Here is a 17,319-nt window from a genome sequence, read left to right on the forward strand (position 1 = left end):
CGGGACCATTATCAGGATCCCAATCATTTCTCTTGTTCTTATTATTGGTGCACTCAAATGAATATCTTCAACTCACTAGAAAATGAAAATAATGTCATAATAGAAAAAGGAAAAATTGGAAATAAAAGGAAAAAAGTGTTACTAAGTTTGGATTCAGAGATGAGATTGATGAGATTGTCAGTTGTTAGTACTTATGTTGAATTACTTAATTGGTGCCAGTTCTATTATATTTTCCCAGCATGGAAAACGAGAAAAATCAGCCAACTCCGCAGACATTATCTACCTCAAATCCCCCATCCGAGGTATGTATGTTATATAATTGAAAAAATCAATTACATTGGTACTCTTGGTATTTTTTTCCCAAAATACATCAATAACATTTATCTAATAACATGTTAGGCCGTACCATCAAGTAGTCAAAACATTGAGAATTATATGTCCGGTTACTTTGGAGCAATGCCTACGTGGTCACCAACCTTTCTACCATATCTGGCTGGTAACCAATATCCAATCAACATACAGGTAGTGATAACTGATTGATCAGGATTTATTCATAATAAGTTGGCTTCTTTGCAACTATCAAAAGAATAAGATATGGATTGCAACATTTTTACATTATATCCTTTTATTATTTGTTGCAGAATACTGGTTACTCATTTCAACAGTTCATGGAACAGCCGACTCCTTTCAGCAATACAAGCTCAGCCACGAGCAAAGTAGTTGGTTCAGAGCTGCAAGATAAAACTGATGGTGGGGAATCTGAAACGCCATGTGCATCTCCTATAGTGGATGAGTGTACTGAAGATAGACCAAATCTTACGGAATGTAATAATGCTAGTGGCGAAACATCTCAGAATGTCGAAGTGGTTGATGATGAGGCGATTGAGGAGCCAAAGTCGGGAATGGAGTTTAAATCCCTTGAAGAGCTATTAAGTTATTATAAGGAGTATGGTAAAAAATGCGGATTTGGGGTGATGATGAAACGGACTGATAGGGATGAAGATGACTCTGTTAGATACGTCACTCTTTGTTGTGCCCGTGGTGGGAAAGCCCGGAATCGCACGTTGAATGTTGCCAACCCACGTCCGACAGGAAAGACGGAATGTAAGGCAAAGGTTAATGCCTTAAGGCAAGATGGAGTGCTTCGGTTGACGACAGTACATAATATCCATAACCACGGCCTCAGTCCGAAGAAATCCCGGTTTTTTCGATGTAATAGAAAAGTTAGTGATGCCGTAAAAAGGGTTCTAGAGACAAATGATATGGCTGGCATTCGAGCGAATAAGAGTTACGGATCTCTCGTTGTTGGTGCGGGTGGGTTTGAGAATCTTCCATTTTTGGAAAAGGACTGTCGTAATTATATTGACAAATCAAGACATCTACGACTTGGCGCAGGTGGTGCTGGAGCACTTCGACAGTATTTTTTAAGGATGCAATACAAAAATCCTGGCTTCTTTTATATGATGGATATAGATGATGACGGGAGGTTAAAGAACGTCTTTTGGGCAGACCCCCGTAGTAGAGCAGCGTACCAATATTTTGGTGATGTGGTCACATTTGACACTACATACCTAACGAATCGATATGGGATGCCCTTTGCACCATTTGTTGGTGTAAACCACCATGGACAGTCAATTTTGTTGGGAGCAGGGTTGATTTCTAGCAAGGATACTGAGACGTTTGTGTGGTTATTCGAGACATGGTTGCAATGCATGGATGGTAACGCTCCGAAATCTATTATCACTGACCAAGATAGGGCGATGAAAAATGCAATCGCCATTGTCTTTCCAAATACCTGGCACAGATTTTGTCTTTGGCATATACTGAAGAAAGTTCCAGAGAAGCTTGGCTCATATGGTTCCTACAAAACTGGGATGAAGAATGCATTGATGAAATGTGTATATGACAGCCAGCATGTGGATGAGTTTGAGAAATGTTGGGATGAGTTGCTTACCACTTACAACTTGCAGGAGAATGCATGGTTGCATAGCCTATACGTTGAGCGTGAACATTGGGTGCCGGCATTTTTGAAGGATTGTTTTTGGGCTGGAATGAGTACTACGCAGCGAAGCGAGAGCATGAATGCATTTTTTGACGGTTATGTACATTCTAGGACAAATTTAAAGGAGTTTGTAGACCAATTTGATAATGCGTTGAAAAAAAAGATTGAGAATGAAAATCTCGCTGACTTCCATTCATTTAATGTCACAATCCCCTGTATATCTAGATCTCCGATTGAAAAGAGGTTCCAAGAGTTGTACACGATTGCTAAGTTCAAGGAAGTTCAGCAGCAAGTGAACGGTATCATTGATTTGAATCCAAAGTTACATACTGAGGATGGGGCCGTAAAGACATATATGGTTGATGATGAAGTTTGTTTGGAAGAGTTTACTAAGTTGGTTAGATACTTTGTGGAGTTTAGTAAGATTGATGCAGTTGCAAAGTGCTCATGTGGATTATTTGAGATGAGGGGAATATTGTGTCGGCACATTTTGGCCGTATTCAGGTGTAACGATATCAAATATTTGCCGGAAGTGTACATTTTAGATCGATGGAGGAAGGATATTAAACGGCGATACACTTTAATTAAAAGTAGCTACGATGAAGGGGAACAACGGCCAGATTCTAATAGATATTCAAGTCTCTTAAGTATATGTTATCAGATGATTACCCATGCAGCGGGTTCGATTAAGCATACTGAGGATGCGAGGATTAAATTAGAGGCAATGATTGAGCTTTATCGTGCCAATGAAGAACCACCATCGATGACTCGGATTGGTTCTAATGTTGATAGTACGGCAAATGTCACCACGGTCGGTGGGACTGGGGAAGTACACAGCCCACGTGTGGTTAAAGGAAAAGGCAGACCTCCATCTCTGAGGAGAGCATCCAGGATGGAGATAGACATGCGGAAAGCGAAAGCAAAGACGAAGAAAACACAAGCAAAGGGAAAGCGTAAAGAGGTACATATATATATTATTGAGTTTAGAATTTATTTTATAATAGAGTCCCATCATGTAATGTATTTTTATTTGTTTCGAAATCTATTAGCGAGAAGGAGTACACACCCGAGTCACAGAAAGAGAAGATACGCCTGTTGTGGAAGTATGCAGGAATTTATTTGGCCCTTCTGAGCTTGATGTGCCAAACATGCAGGTATGATAATTAGTATAAGTATATCGATGATACCAATTTTTTAGTTTAATTTGATGAGTTTGTGTGTCAACAGCCAATGGCAGAGAGAGAAAGCACGGCTTCAGCTCTTTTTGGAACCCAGCCACAAGAAATAGTGCTGCAGAGTCAAGAAAGCGTAAGTCATCCTACCTCATTTTTGAGTTTGTGAAGTATTCTCTATTACAAAAATAATATGTTTTCTGTTTAATATTTACAGATGCAAGTTGGGTTGGATGGATCACAATCTTTGCAATAATGGGTTCCCAATTAAATTGCATTTGGAAACCTATATCACAGATTCGAGCGAATTTAAGTGTATTTGAGCAATTCATTTTGTGAAGTATTGTTGGAAGAAAGCATGTATGTGAGCAAATATTTGAGCAAGTTAATTAGTATTAAAAGATATTGTTGGAAAATATTTTGTATGGTACTTCCATTTATTTTGGGATGAAGTGTTAAAGCTGAGAAATTATTAGAGTTGAAGATGAACTTGGAATGAATTGGTGTATTTGAGCCTTTGGGATATTGTGAAATTGGAAATTCTGTTGGTGTGTTTGAGCCTTGTGTTAATTTGATGAATTTTGCAGTATTCATGCCCATAATGCATTTTCTGGGATATTGTTATAGTGTCGTAATTAGTTGGTACATTTCGGTTTGTGACCAATTTGTTGGAAAGTATGCAGGTTTTTGAGCAAAAATCAGAGACACGTTGGAATGAATGTATTAGTGCTGCAGGTGTTTGAGCAATTCATTACATTACGTTGGAATGATCAAAAGGTGGTGCAGGTGTCTTAATAATTCATTACGTTATGTGATTCAGTTGTGAGGTTAGAAACTAAAATCAGGTGTAAGGGGAATATTTGGTTCATTTGGTGCATTAGAAGTGTCGATTCCTAGCATTATGGGTATGTAATTGTGCAAAGAATTGCACGCAGGTATGTAAGGCAAATAATTGAACGCTTCCATGTAGTGCATCCTGTTAAATGTCATTTTGCCTAGTGATTGTCATAAAATAATACCAGAAAGAATGAAGGATTAAAATCAAACCATCTATTACTATTTGAGCCAACAAGTTCCAAAATGCATAGACATCAGTCTCTTAGATCCTGGAATTGGTGCTTCCAATTCCACCAAATAACTACAAACATAGCACTAGTAACTAAAATCCCAAATTGAACCAATACCAGAAAATAATACACATGTACAACACTATTTGAGCTAACAATGAACCAAGAACTACAAATCCCAAATTACTAATATAACACTAGGTAACATGCATGTACAAAGGCAAACATGCAATAAATCCGAAGAAGGTAAGCTAAACGCCTTATTTTAGCTTCTTGTGCTGCATGCACCAACTCCTTTTGCATATCCTCGTCGATTTTCTTAGTTAGTACGATCTCCACTCTCTCGAGGCGATCCACTATCTTACGCAACTCCATCTCTCTCTTCTCGAGATGCTCGAGTATTTTCTCAACCTCTTTCTCTTTCTTTAACAGTTCGTTGGCCCTTTCTCGAACTTGTAGCTCAGTCACTTCATTACCATCCAACCACTTGAAAAACTTACAATATGGTAAGCCCTAATGATTTCAGAAAAATCATTAGAAATAATTGAATATTTTCTGGAAATTAAAAATTATATATTAAAAGATGGTCGTGGCATCTAATTAGTGTGGTTACCTGGATATTGTATTTTGAACACTCCAAAAACGGTCGTCTGGGATTTTTTGTAGTTGTAGACCATTTCAAAGTGGCTTCAAGCTCGCAGAAGCACAATGTTTGACCCAAAATACGTTTGGGAAAAGATGAAGAAGATATTGATGAGGATGATGATGACATTCTAAGATGAACCCCCAGAAAACAATGTAATGACTTCTTGGATAATAACAATGCCAAACCACCCTCAAACAAAACCCAACCAATCCAATATGATAATAACATTCTAGGACAACATAAACCCACAAACAATAACCCAACATAATTATATAGCTCAAATAAGAATAAAACTCGAAACAGAACCATCTCGGGAGAAAGTGTAGAGATGCATAAAACAATCTAAATATGAAAACAATCCCACCACATCTCAATTGTTTCAACAATCTAAGCATGTCTAGCTAGTGTATCTGCCACTTCATTACCTAGCCTATTAACAACTAAAATCAGCAACTTCATAACTTCAGAAAACAGAACACCAATTCTTGAAGATGATACTGCAGAATGTTGAAGGTCTTCTATTAATAGCAAACAATCACACTTTCAACAATAATCCTCTTTATTCCCATATATTTATGTTGTACCGATATTCAATTTTAATAAAAAAACCAAGATCAATTCAACAATCCAATATGATATAAAATAAGGAAAAGTCAATCCCAGCAACCAAAACCATTAATCAAAGTAAACACAGTTCATTAGGAAAATGCCAAACCACCCTTAAACAAAACCCAGCATGGATAATACAACCCCCCAACCAATCATAAACACACAACAAGCAAACAATAACCTAACCAGAATCATGAAATCGATACCCACTGCATATAACCCAACAGAAACCAACAATCAATAACCCAACCAGAATCATGAAATCAAAACCCACTTATATAACCCAGCAGAAACCAACAATCAATAACCCAACCAGAATCATGAAATCAAAACCCACTTATATAACCCAACAGAAACCAACAATCAATAACCCAACCAGAATCATGAAATCAAAACCCACTTATATAACCCAACAGAATCATGAAATCGATACCCACTGCATATAACCCAACAGAAACCAACAATCAATATCCCAACCAGAATCATGAAATCGATACCCACTGCATATAACCCAACAGAAACCAACAATCAATAACCCAACCAGAATCATGAAATCAAAACCCACTTATATAACCCAACAGAAACCAACAATCAATAACCCAACCAGAATCATGAAATCGATACCCACTGCATATAACCCAACAGAAACCAACAATCAATACCCTAACCAGAATCATGAAATCGATACCCACTGCATATAACCCAACAGAAACCAACAATCAATAACCCAACCAGAATCATGAAATCAAAACCCACTTATATAACCCAGCAGAAACCAACAATCAATAACCCAACCAGAATCATGAAATCAAAACCCACTTATATAACCCAACAGAAACCAACAATCAATAACCCAACCAGAATCATGAAATCAAAACCCACTTATATAACCCAACAGAATCATGAAATCGATACCCACTGCATATAACCCAACAGAAACCAACAATCAATATCCCAACCAGAATCATGAAATCGATACCCACTGCATATAACCCAACAGAAACCAACAATCAATAACCCAACCAGAATCATGAAATCAAAACCCACTTATATAACCCAACAGAAACCAACAATCAATAACCCAACCAGAATCATGAAATCGATACCCACTGCATATAACCCAACAGCAGCCCACGGCATATAACCCAACAGAAACCCACGCACAGGCTTAAAATTGTAACCCTACAATTGTAATGAATCGAAGAAAACCTATTTAACTGAGGGAGATAAGAGAGATTCACTACCTTCTTAGTCTTCGACAGCTCGAAAACGACACCGGATATATTAGGGTTAGGGTTTGAGAAATGTTAGGGTTAGAGTTTGAGAAATGTGGAGAAGATAGGTTACGGCTGACAGGGTTGATAAGAGATGGGGAGAAGTGGCCGATTAGGGTTACGGGAGAAGAGAAGAGGAGAAGAGGGGGAGAGGTGGCCGATTAGGGTTACGGGAGTAGAGATGGGGAGAAGAGGGGGGAGATGTGGCCGATTAGGGTTACGGGAGAAGAGATGGGGAGAAGAGGGGGAGATGTGGCCGATTAGGGTTACGGGAGAAGAGATGGTGAGAAGAGGGGGAGAGGTGGCCGATTAGTGTTACGAGAGAAGAGATGGGGAGAAGTGTGGCCGATTAGGGTTACGGGGCTCGAGGGAGAAGAGATGGGGAGAAGAGAGGGAGAAGTGTGGCCGGTTAGGGTTACGGGGCTCGAGGGAGGCAGATGATAGAAGAGAGAGATGAGGGAAGATGGGGATTTAGCCAAAATCAAAACGGTGTCGTTTTGATTATTATGACACGTAGGCAACGAGGCCGCGGCGGGGTTACTCCCCGGGGGCACACAGACTTTTCCAATAGAAATGCCAAATTCATGGACCATATTTAAAATAAAATAAAAATACCAAGTATATGTGATGATTTGCTTTGACACATGTTATGTTGTCACAATTAACGTTGTGCTGATGTGGCATTGTCATGCCAGCTCGTGCCTTTTTGTCCAAGACTTTTGCTATTTTTTTTTGTGAAAATTGATAGGGATTTTATAGAGAGATTCTGTTCATTTGTCTTCCTCAATTTTTTTTAATCTTTTATATTGTGAATTTTATTTATTTTTTTAAAATATTTAAAAATGTTTTTTTTAGTTTTTTTTATATTATTCTTTTAACATTTTTAAATATTTTTAAAAAATAAATAAAATTTACAATATAATTAAATATAACTTTCTTAATCTTTCTATAAAAAAGATTTTTAAAAAATAAAGAAAAAATTAAGAGAAATGCTTGAATGGGATCCCCCAGCGGGATCCCAAGCATTGCCCTTCTTTTTTTGAATCTTAAAACTTTATAAAAGTTTAGATTATAGTGAATTTTTTTTATAGCTAGTGATAAAAATGCATAACTCATGGAAATTCATATAAATAATTAATTAAATCAGTAATTAATTTCTAGACACAAAAATAGTTAATTAAAATGGATTTATTCTATTCGTTGTTTCATATTTGTTTATTAAGTCCTTTTTTTTTTTTTTTACTTGTTTCTCTTGTGGTTGTCTTTGTTCTTTTTGCCATAAAAAAAAGAAAAAAAAGAAAAAAAAAAAAAGAAAAATTATCTTTAAGATTATAGGATATCTTAAGGTTATAAGGGGTATGAAGGGACATTATTAGCTCCAAGTCCGTGAGTCATTAATAAAGCAAAAGTTCTACCTATTATTCTCTACGCCACACGTTAATATATAATTAAATAATGTTAATTTATTATTTTATTTGATCGTTTATGTATTTAATTTATTTTTTACCTATTTGTTAAAAGAAGACTTTTAGTGTACTTGTATTTTTTATATTTTTTAAAAATGTCTAAAGATGTAAAAAAAATATGCATAAAAAAAACAAAACAAAATAAAACAAAAATTAAAAAAGTAAATTTTGGCATGCCCAGCAATCGCTACTGGACGATGCCCTATCTATACTCTATATAATTTGTCATTTTTATCATTATCTTTAAACACATGTATTGATGTGTGAATATGAATGTTTAAATATAAAGATAAAAATAATAAATTACATATTAATGTATAATGTATAAATAATAAGAAATATTTCTCTTGATAAAATGCCAATTTGCCGAACAAAAATGATTGTTTATTGAACAGAGGACTATGATTCTTTTATTTATTTAATATTATTCGAGTTTGAAGGAAGTTTTCTTGAGTCAGTTTATTGAATTGTAATATTTATCTTTTGGGCACACGAGTTGTGATTTAATAATGTTAGATTAACCTTTTTTTTTTTAATTTTTGTTGAGTGTGTTAGATTAACATTATTAATTCTATTATTAAAGCACACGTCTCTTACATAAGAAAAAACACACGACAATTCAATAAGTCGGTCTGATATATATATATATATATTTATATATATATATATTTGCCTTATAAAAATACAAATCATGGCAGTATGGCACACATGCATGTAGGATGTACATAGATTGAGACTATAAAGGGATTGGAACAAGCGAAATGCTTCGTCTACGTGACATATTCCCGAATCTCGTCTCCCAACTCTTAGATTTACATTTATAGAAAGCTATTATATAATCTTAGGGTATGTTTGGATGCTATGAGAATTTTCAGATTTTTTAAAATTTATTATAATTTTATTTTTAAATATTACTCAAATAAAAAATATTTTTTCATTTCAATTTTTTAAAATTTTTATTTAATTATCACCTAATGATTATTCAAACACACAAATCAATACAATTTTTATAAATTTCAAAATAAGGTTATATTAAAAAAATTATATTTAAATAAAAATTTAAATTTATAATAGTTTTATTCAACTTTTTTTCTATTATTTTTTAATATTTAATAAAACATTTTGAATCAAATCATTTCATAATTATTCATAAAATTACGAAATAGTCTAAATATTCAATAGATTAATTTATTTAAAGTCGTATTTAGATGGATCAAATCTTGTTTAAGAGTCAAGAGTACAAAAGCAGGATTTGTCCAACTTTAAAATCTCAAAGTGCCCCGACGTGCTTGGTCAAAAACAAACATCCACGTCACTGAAGTCTGCCCTGCCAAGAAGTAATCTAAATAATAATATCTTTATATTTAAATAATATCTTTTTAAATTAGTTTACATTAAATTATATATTTTCAAAATTTTAAAGAATTATGAATAGTATTTATTCAAGTTTGAAGAACTATAATTCACTATTTAAATATTATTTTACTATTTTTTCTTTTCCTACATATTAAAATCAATTTTGTGAAATTTGTATTAATATGATTTTGATATATTAAGTTCATATTAAGTTAATGATATAAAATGTTTTTTAATATATATTAATATTTATTGATAAAAGTAATCATTTTGATATATAAAATTGGTAATATTTAGATATATAGAATTTGTATTTTTGAGCACATTATGTTAATTGTAAAATATATAAAAATAATAATTTAAAAAATAAATAAAATAATAATAATACTTTATTGTTATTTTGTTCAAAAATGTATAATCCAATGTGGAGGTTTTTCTTTATATGTAAAATTAATTTTTAAAAATTATGATTTTAAAGATAAAACTAATGCTACTGCTCTTAGCAAGTAGAGCATCTCAACAGCTTATGCATGTGCAGAAATAAAATCACTTTTTCAATCACTAGAGATAAAAATCGTTGCAATAGATTAGGTAATTGCAAAATATCTAATTTTTACTTATAGTATTTATAAAGAAAAAGTCGAATTTGATTTTTTCTATTTATAGAGCAAATCTTTATTTTATTATCCGTAACTCTCCCTCTCTTCTCTTGATTTCGATTGGGGATAGATTTTGGGTACAATAAAATCTAAAAATCTGATTAGATGGAAAATATAAAAATTTAATTTATAATTAAGACATTTATATAGAATTTTAAATGTATTTAATTAGACATTTATGATTATTAGCATTAAATGATAATTGAAAAAATATAACTTTTTAACACATAATTTAATTGGAATATGATTATTAGTTAACATATAATATGTAGAATAGTAAAATATGATAAAATAAAATAAATTAATAATTAAAAAAACTAAATATTTTTTAAATTATTAATTAGTCATTACTATATAATAAATAAATTAATAATCCAATATAGAGATTTGATATAAATAATTAAAGTCAAATTCATCTTATATTATTTTATTATTATATAATAAAAAAATAGTTCTTTTAGTATGAAGATTTATGTGAATAAAATAATCAAATTCAAATTTTATCTTATATTTATCAAAAATATTATTTAGATATACATAATCTATTAATAATGTTATAAGATGAAGAAGTTTTACGTTTGTTTAAATCTAAATATCTCTTATAGTTTAAAAAAGGAAAGAGATAATCTTACAATATTAAATATTATCCAAAAAATTCGTTAAGTACGGAATTATCTTTCCACGTCATCAAGGACTGCTATTATCCTCATCCCGGGGATTGAAAATTGAAATCTTCACGTTTTCTTTCACCGATTTTTCTTCGAGATTATAGGCAATTAAATCTAAGACCTCATGACCCAAACACCCCTGCCACTAACAAGCCAAATCCTTGGAAAAAAGAAAAGGTCATACTGATGGATGGAGGGTGAATTGGTAACATTACTTTATCATGGAACTAATCGAAACCTGGCCCCACACGTGTGCTCGATATATATATGCGGAAATACGCACAATTGCCGATGGTTGAAGCTGCGAAAGACTGGTTCGTTCGCGATTGCAGCAGAGACAGATTCAATCTGTACGGTTTCTTTCCCTTGGTCTCTTGTTTGATTATAATGATTCTTTTGTGAAATTTGTAGTGGGGAGTATTATTTTATTTACTTGATGTTTAGTCTGTGCTTGATGGTCGACATTTAATGAGAACGAATGATTGTATCTGCTTGTTTGGGCATGGGTATTCTCCAGAACTGGTCTGTTGTGCGTGTCTGAATATGCTTGTGTCAGCTTCTGTATTAATTTGATTATGGGGATTTCCAGAATGCTAGTGTAATGGGTGTCTGTGTCTGCGTTTACTGGCTAACGATTATTGTTTATGCGTTGCTTATATTGCAGAGGAGATTGCATGAGACTGTAAAAATGAAGGCTGGGAAGATTTTGTTTCTACTTCTCTCTTTGAATGTGATTTCCTTTGTAGTAGTGGTAAAGTAGCGTTCTTTGTGTTTTACAATCCATAAATTTTTGTGTATATAATTTTATGAAAGATATCCCACTAAATTTTCTTACTTTGGGTTGGGTTTATAACACATGCAGATTGCTAATCCACCAACATGCCCAGCTGATCTTGGTAAGGAATGCAGTGATTCAGGTGAATGGGACGGGGAGTTCTTTCCTGGGATTCCAAACATTAAGTACGAGGTAGGGAGGGTTATGACTTAATTCTTTCCGGATCATGTTCCTGTCCCTATATCTCTGTCTATTGGAATATAGGTTTAGTAAACTTTTCATATTTTACTGACTGTCGCACTCTAAATCCTCGTGAGGTCTACTGTCTCTCTTTGTTAATATGCTATCAAGTGTGCCTCAAGTCAATTTGTTATGGAGTTAGCATACAATTGTTTTAGGAAAATGGAATCTTCATTACTGTGATACCTGATATCTGTATGTACATTTTATTTTGTTTTTTCAGGGCCCTTCTAGCAAGACTCGACTTGCATATAAATGGTACAATGCGGAGGAGGAAATCCTCGGGAAGAAAATGAAGGTTTGTTTTTATTCCTAATATCATTTAGGTTTATTAAGCAGCTGATGTTTTCTTACAGAAGGTTTTATGGTTAGGATTGGCTGAGATTTAGTGTTGCATTTTGGCACACATTCCGTGGTACTGGTGGTGATCCATTTGGCGCGCCTACAAAGTATTGGCCATGGGAAGATGGTACAAATTCATTGGCCATGGCCAAGAGAAGAAGTAAGATTGATCTCTATGAGTCTATTTTTCTGTACTTGGCATTGATAAGTGTGCAAGTGGAAGTAACATGGTTCTGTTTACTTGATGCATAAAACAGTGAGAGCCAATTTTGAGTTCATAAACAAGCTTGGAGTTGATCGGTGGTGCTTCCATGACAGGGATATAGCCCCTGATGGCAAAACCTTGGAGGTGAGCCATTTACCCAATGAGGCATGGCATCATAAGCAGTTGCTTTGAAGATTTTGGAGTTTTGTGACGTTTCTACTTTCTTGATGAAGTTAAAATGTTCTTACCATTCTCTGACAAACAGTAATTTTGCATTGTTTCCTTTGTCCCAGGAAAGTAATGCAAACTTGGATGAAGTAGTGGCCCTTGCTAAGGAACTTCAGGTAATTTGTATGTATGAAAAGGCAAATGGTCATGCCAATAAATGCGATATGAGTCACAACATGGTTTACTGGGTATAGTGCTGTGAGGATCATGAACCTCCTGACTTTCTAAAGCTTAATCTCTATGCAGATCACCTTTTTCTCCATTTTTATGTACTCATCGACCGAATAAAATCCTCAATAGCTAAAGCATGTTCTTAAATACTTGACCTTCCAATAGCTAAAGCATGATCCCTTTTTATTGTTATTTTGCTTAAATACGTCTCATGGAATGCCTTTATTATGCGACTGTCCAGGGAACCAAGATCCGTCCTTTGTGGGGTACAGCTCAGTTGTTCATGCACCCCCGTTACATGCATGGTGCTGCAACAAGGTAATTTGTGTTTGTGCAGGTGTTATATTTCCTATATTAGTCATGCTCTGTCATTCATGGACTTATACTTCAGATATGCTTGGTTTACAGCTCTGAATTGGGGGTATATGCATATGCTGCTGCTCAAGTCAAGAAAGCCATGGAGGTGGGTTTGTGTGCCCATGCATGCGTTGCTTATTGCAGAAATTTGGCTGTGCACCCATCACCTATGCGTAATATTTTGTTTTTTATATGATATTTTAAGCTGGCTGGTTGATGGATTCTACAGGTAACACATTATTTAGGTGGAGAGAATTATGTGTTTTGGGGCGGCCGTGAGGGTTATCAGACTCTCTTGAACACAGATATGGGACGAGAGCTTGATCATATGGTTCGTTTATTGGGATCTACTTTGCAATTATGTCCAATGATACAATTGACTTACTTTCTTTTTATACTAGTGTGCTACCAAGGGTCTTTACATTTGTTTTTTTGCAATTGTATGTTACATATCTGACTCATGGATGCTTGTCCTCTTATTGTTTATTATTTATCAACTCACAGGGAAGGTTTTTTGAGGCTGCTGTCGCTTACAAGAAGAAGATTGGATTCAAGGGTACCCTTTTGTTTGATTTATTACAAATTCCTCATATTGGACTAGTTGTCTGATAATATGATTTTTTTATCATTTATTGGGGCAGATAACATGACTACTCTGATTCTTAACTAAGCATTTTTGAGGTTTTCTTTAATATTTGTGTTTGATGCTGTGTGACAATTCTATAAGGAACTTGTTTTTCTTCTTTGTTGCACTTTTCAGGGACATTGCTCATTGAACCCAAGCCTCAGGAACCTACCAAACATCAGTATGTAGTTAGCTTTTCTGTTTTATCAATTATATGGAGTGCACTTTCCTTTATGTTTACACATGGTAAATCTCATCAGGTATGACTGGGATGCTGCAACGGCTGCTAATTTCCTTCGAAAATATGGTCTTATAGGTAATTGAAGTTCAGTTTTTAAGTCATCATGGATTCTTCCTTTCCCTAATAATTTTTATCGTCTGATATGTTATATCCATTTTGTTATCATATTAATCAGAGTTTTCATGGTTTTAAGTGCTATTGAGATTGCATTTCCTTCTTAATCAGTTTTTTCATGGTTTTAAACGTTGTTGAGATTTTATAATTTGCAGTCCTTGACCGACATTAGAGTTTTGAGATGGAAGGCTTAAGTGACTCACATACGACATTGATTTATCAACTCTTAACAAATTCATGACCTTATTCTGCTGTTTTTTTTTTGTAGGAGAATTTAAACTGAACATTGAGTGTAATCATGCTACCCTATCTGGTCACAGGCATGTACCATATTGTATGTTAAACAATTGAGTTGATCAAGTGTGAATTTCTATAAACTTGTGCTGTTTCTGTACTTGCAGCTGTCATCATGAGCTTGAAACTGCAAGGCTCAATGGTCTGCTGGGAAATATTGATGCAAACACGGGTGACCCTCAGATTGGTATCGAATATTTATAAACTACAGCTTTTCTTAGAGTTTTTTTGTTTTATTTTTTATTTTTATATACATTGACTACACATAAAAATGTTTTGAATGCCGCAAGTTTTAATCTGAAGCCGTTGCCATATTCCACAGGTTGGGATACAGATCAGTTTCTCACAGATATTGGGGAGGCAACTCTGGTTATGCTCAGTGTGGTTAGAAATGTATGCAATATATTTGTCTTTAATTTGTCAACAGAGGAGTTAAAACCTTTTTTTGCTTGTAGGTAATAGAAGAGCAAAATTCTTTTGATGGGTAATGCAATTTTTTCTTCTGTTCTTGTTCCTATCGCAGGGTGGACTAGCACCAGGAGGATTCAACTTTGATGCAAAATTGTTAGTCCTTTTTTGTCCTTTTGACTTTACTTCCATCTGAGCTTTATGGTCACAGGCGTTGTTTTTCCATGATGGATAGTTGCATTGGATTTTACTTTGTTTTAATTCTTTTTCTCACTGGCATTTAGGCGAAGAGAGAGTACGGATGTTGAAGACTTGTTTATTGCTCATATCACCGGAATGGATACCCTAGCTCGTGGACTTCGAAATGTTGCCAAGCTGATTGAGGTGATGGCTGGCTGCTTGTATTTAACTTTAAAGTAGTTTCTTTGCTTTCGCATAATGTCGAGACTAAATATTTTCTTTTTTGTCATAAAGGATGGTTCATTGTCTGAGCTTGTTCGCAAACGCTATAAGAGTTTTGACACAGAACTTGGGGCTCAAATAGAGGTAATGCGATTCCCATGCTCTCTACCTCCCCCCCCCCCCCCCCCCCCCTCCAAAAAAAAAAAATCTCCTGTCGAATACATGTGGTTAATGCCGGGTTGCATTTCTATTCAGGCTGGTAAAGCGGATTTTGAAATGCTTGAGAAGAAAGCCTTGGAATGGGGAGAACCTGAAGTTGCTTCGGGCAAGCAGGTATTGGAAGGATAAATTTCATTTCTTTAATTCCTTCAAAGATTTCAGAGCATCCTTCTCACAACCAGCACGTGTATAATTAAACATAATATAGACTAATTACCAATATAGCTTAGCCAGTGAAAATGAGACATTCATGAAAAAAGAATTACCAAATGAAAATCCCCACCCACTTCATAACACAAGTGTAGTCAGTGTATCTACTACCCTCTCGAAAATTAACCCTACCATTTAGCATAAAGGAGCCAGAAACCATCTCGACTTCTCTTACTATTGTTTAAATTGATCTTTTTATTTTCTGGTGGTTATATCATTTCATTTCTTTCTCAGACTACAGGGGTTTGGAATCTTCTAGTATGTTTTTACCAATTGACCATCTTATTTGGCCTCAATCTGAATCTAACAAAGGGCCTTTTGCGCAACGTTGCAGGAACTTGCGGAGATGATTTTCCAATCTGTACTATAGGGAAAATTATTCGACACTGGATTAGTAGTTATTCTCTCTTATGTTAGTGAATAATACAAGGTGATCTACCAATAATACATAGTTCTTCATGATGGAAAGGATATGCAGAGCCAAAAATGAGCTGTCCTTATTCTAGGATGACGTTGACATATCATATGCTATTCTGGACTGGACCATTTCAGAAAGCAGCATTGTATGTATTGAGATTGGGGATACCTCTTGTTTTCAGGTGGTTGTGGTAAATCGCAAAAGGCCTTAGTAGTTTGAGTAATGCAAAAGACCTTCTATTTTATTTAAATTCCTTGAATTAGCGAACACGAGTTTCATATGCAATTATCAAATTATCTTTGGTAGAATGATCAACGTTACATTTGGAGTAAATTCATAATTTTTATTGAGTACATTTAGAATGCCTTGAAAAATGAAAAATAGAACGACTATGCTTTTTGCACTATGGACTTCTTCCCAGCCTCTCGTTTGTAGGAGAGAGCTGAGCCGCACGGGCGGGCCATGAAAGACAGGAACGGCGGACTCGAACTATTTTACATGGGAAACGTTCGAATTCATCGTCCAGTTCTAATGTTATTCTTAAGTGTAGCAGATGACAAAAGGATTCGACAAAAGATTAGGCCCTGCTTGATCCTTTTTTATGTACATCGACGTGGTGTTGTATACTGAATCTTTGCTACATCCATAACGATAACATTGGAACTGGACGTTCCTCCGTAAACTTGAGCCATCCTCAATAACGCAAAAAACTTTTACTGTTAAAAGAATTTGGTTTTAGTTGAAATTTGAATAAAATATTGTTAGAATATTATTTTTAAATATTATTATTATTTTGAGATTTGAAAAAATTGAATTAAAATTTAAAAAAATTAAATTATTTATTATATTTTAGATAAGAATTTAAAAAAATTGTAACGATAAAATGTGATAGGATAAAATACTTTTGATCCAAACGAGCTCTTAAACGGTTGTTTGGAATGTGAAAGATGAGATGAAAAATTATGTCTCATTTAAAAAATTTTCATACCAAATGTCATTTAAATACAAAAAAATTTTAAATTTTATATCTTTAACTTTGTCAGTAACTAACTATTAGAAATTTTCCAAATTTCTAAATAACAAAAAACGAATAATACAGCTTTTACAAATTTTAAAATAAAAATAATATGAAAATAAAATTTTAATTTTAT

General features: G+C 34.2%; 2 protein-coding genes across 2 annotated transcripts; both read left to right on the forward strand.

Moving 5' to 3' along the window:
• Positions 1-239: 239 nt before the first annotated feature.
• On the forward strand, positions 240-3,430 carry LOC122318723 (protein FAR1-RELATED SEQUENCE 5-like). Its single transcript, XM_043136308.1, has 6 exons — positions 240-302; positions 400-522; positions 642-2,963; positions 3,052-3,156; positions 3,230-3,310; positions 3,392-3,430. The coding sequence occupies exons 1-6, from the start codon at positions 240-242 to the stop codon at positions 3,428-3,430; spliced, it is 2,733 nt and encodes a 910-aa protein (XP_042992242.1).
• Positions 3,431-11,130: 7,700 nt separating this feature from the next.
• On the forward strand, positions 11,131-16,476 carry LOC122318326 (xylose isomerase-like). The gene is made up of 21 exons (XM_043135575.1): positions 11,131-11,269; positions 11,584-11,670; positions 11,782-11,886; positions 12,158-12,232; positions 12,307-12,436; positions 12,534-12,625; positions 12,775-12,825; positions 13,122-13,198; positions 13,289-13,343; positions 13,467-13,568; positions 13,742-13,793; positions 13,998-14,043; positions 14,123-14,178; positions 14,486-14,537; positions 14,619-14,698; positions 14,834-14,904; positions 15,035-15,075; positions 15,204-15,303; positions 15,394-15,465; positions 15,577-15,654; positions 16,085-16,476. The coding sequence occupies exons 2-21, from the start codon at positions 11,608-11,610 to the stop codon at positions 16,118-16,120; spliced, it is 1,434 nt and encodes a 477-aa protein (XP_042991509.1). The 5' UTR covers positions 11,131-11,269; positions 11,584-11,607; the 3' UTR covers positions 16,121-16,476.
• The last annotated feature ends 843 nt before the right edge of the window (positions 16,477-17,319 follow it).

Source organism: Carya illinoinensis, chromosome 8 (genome assembly GCF_018687715.1).
Source record: "Carya illinoinensis cultivar Pawnee chromosome 8, C.illinoinensisPawnee_v1, whole genome shotgun sequence".
Taxonomy (NCBI): domain Eukaryota; kingdom Viridiplantae; phylum Streptophyta; class Magnoliopsida; order Fagales; family Juglandaceae; genus Carya; species Carya illinoinensis.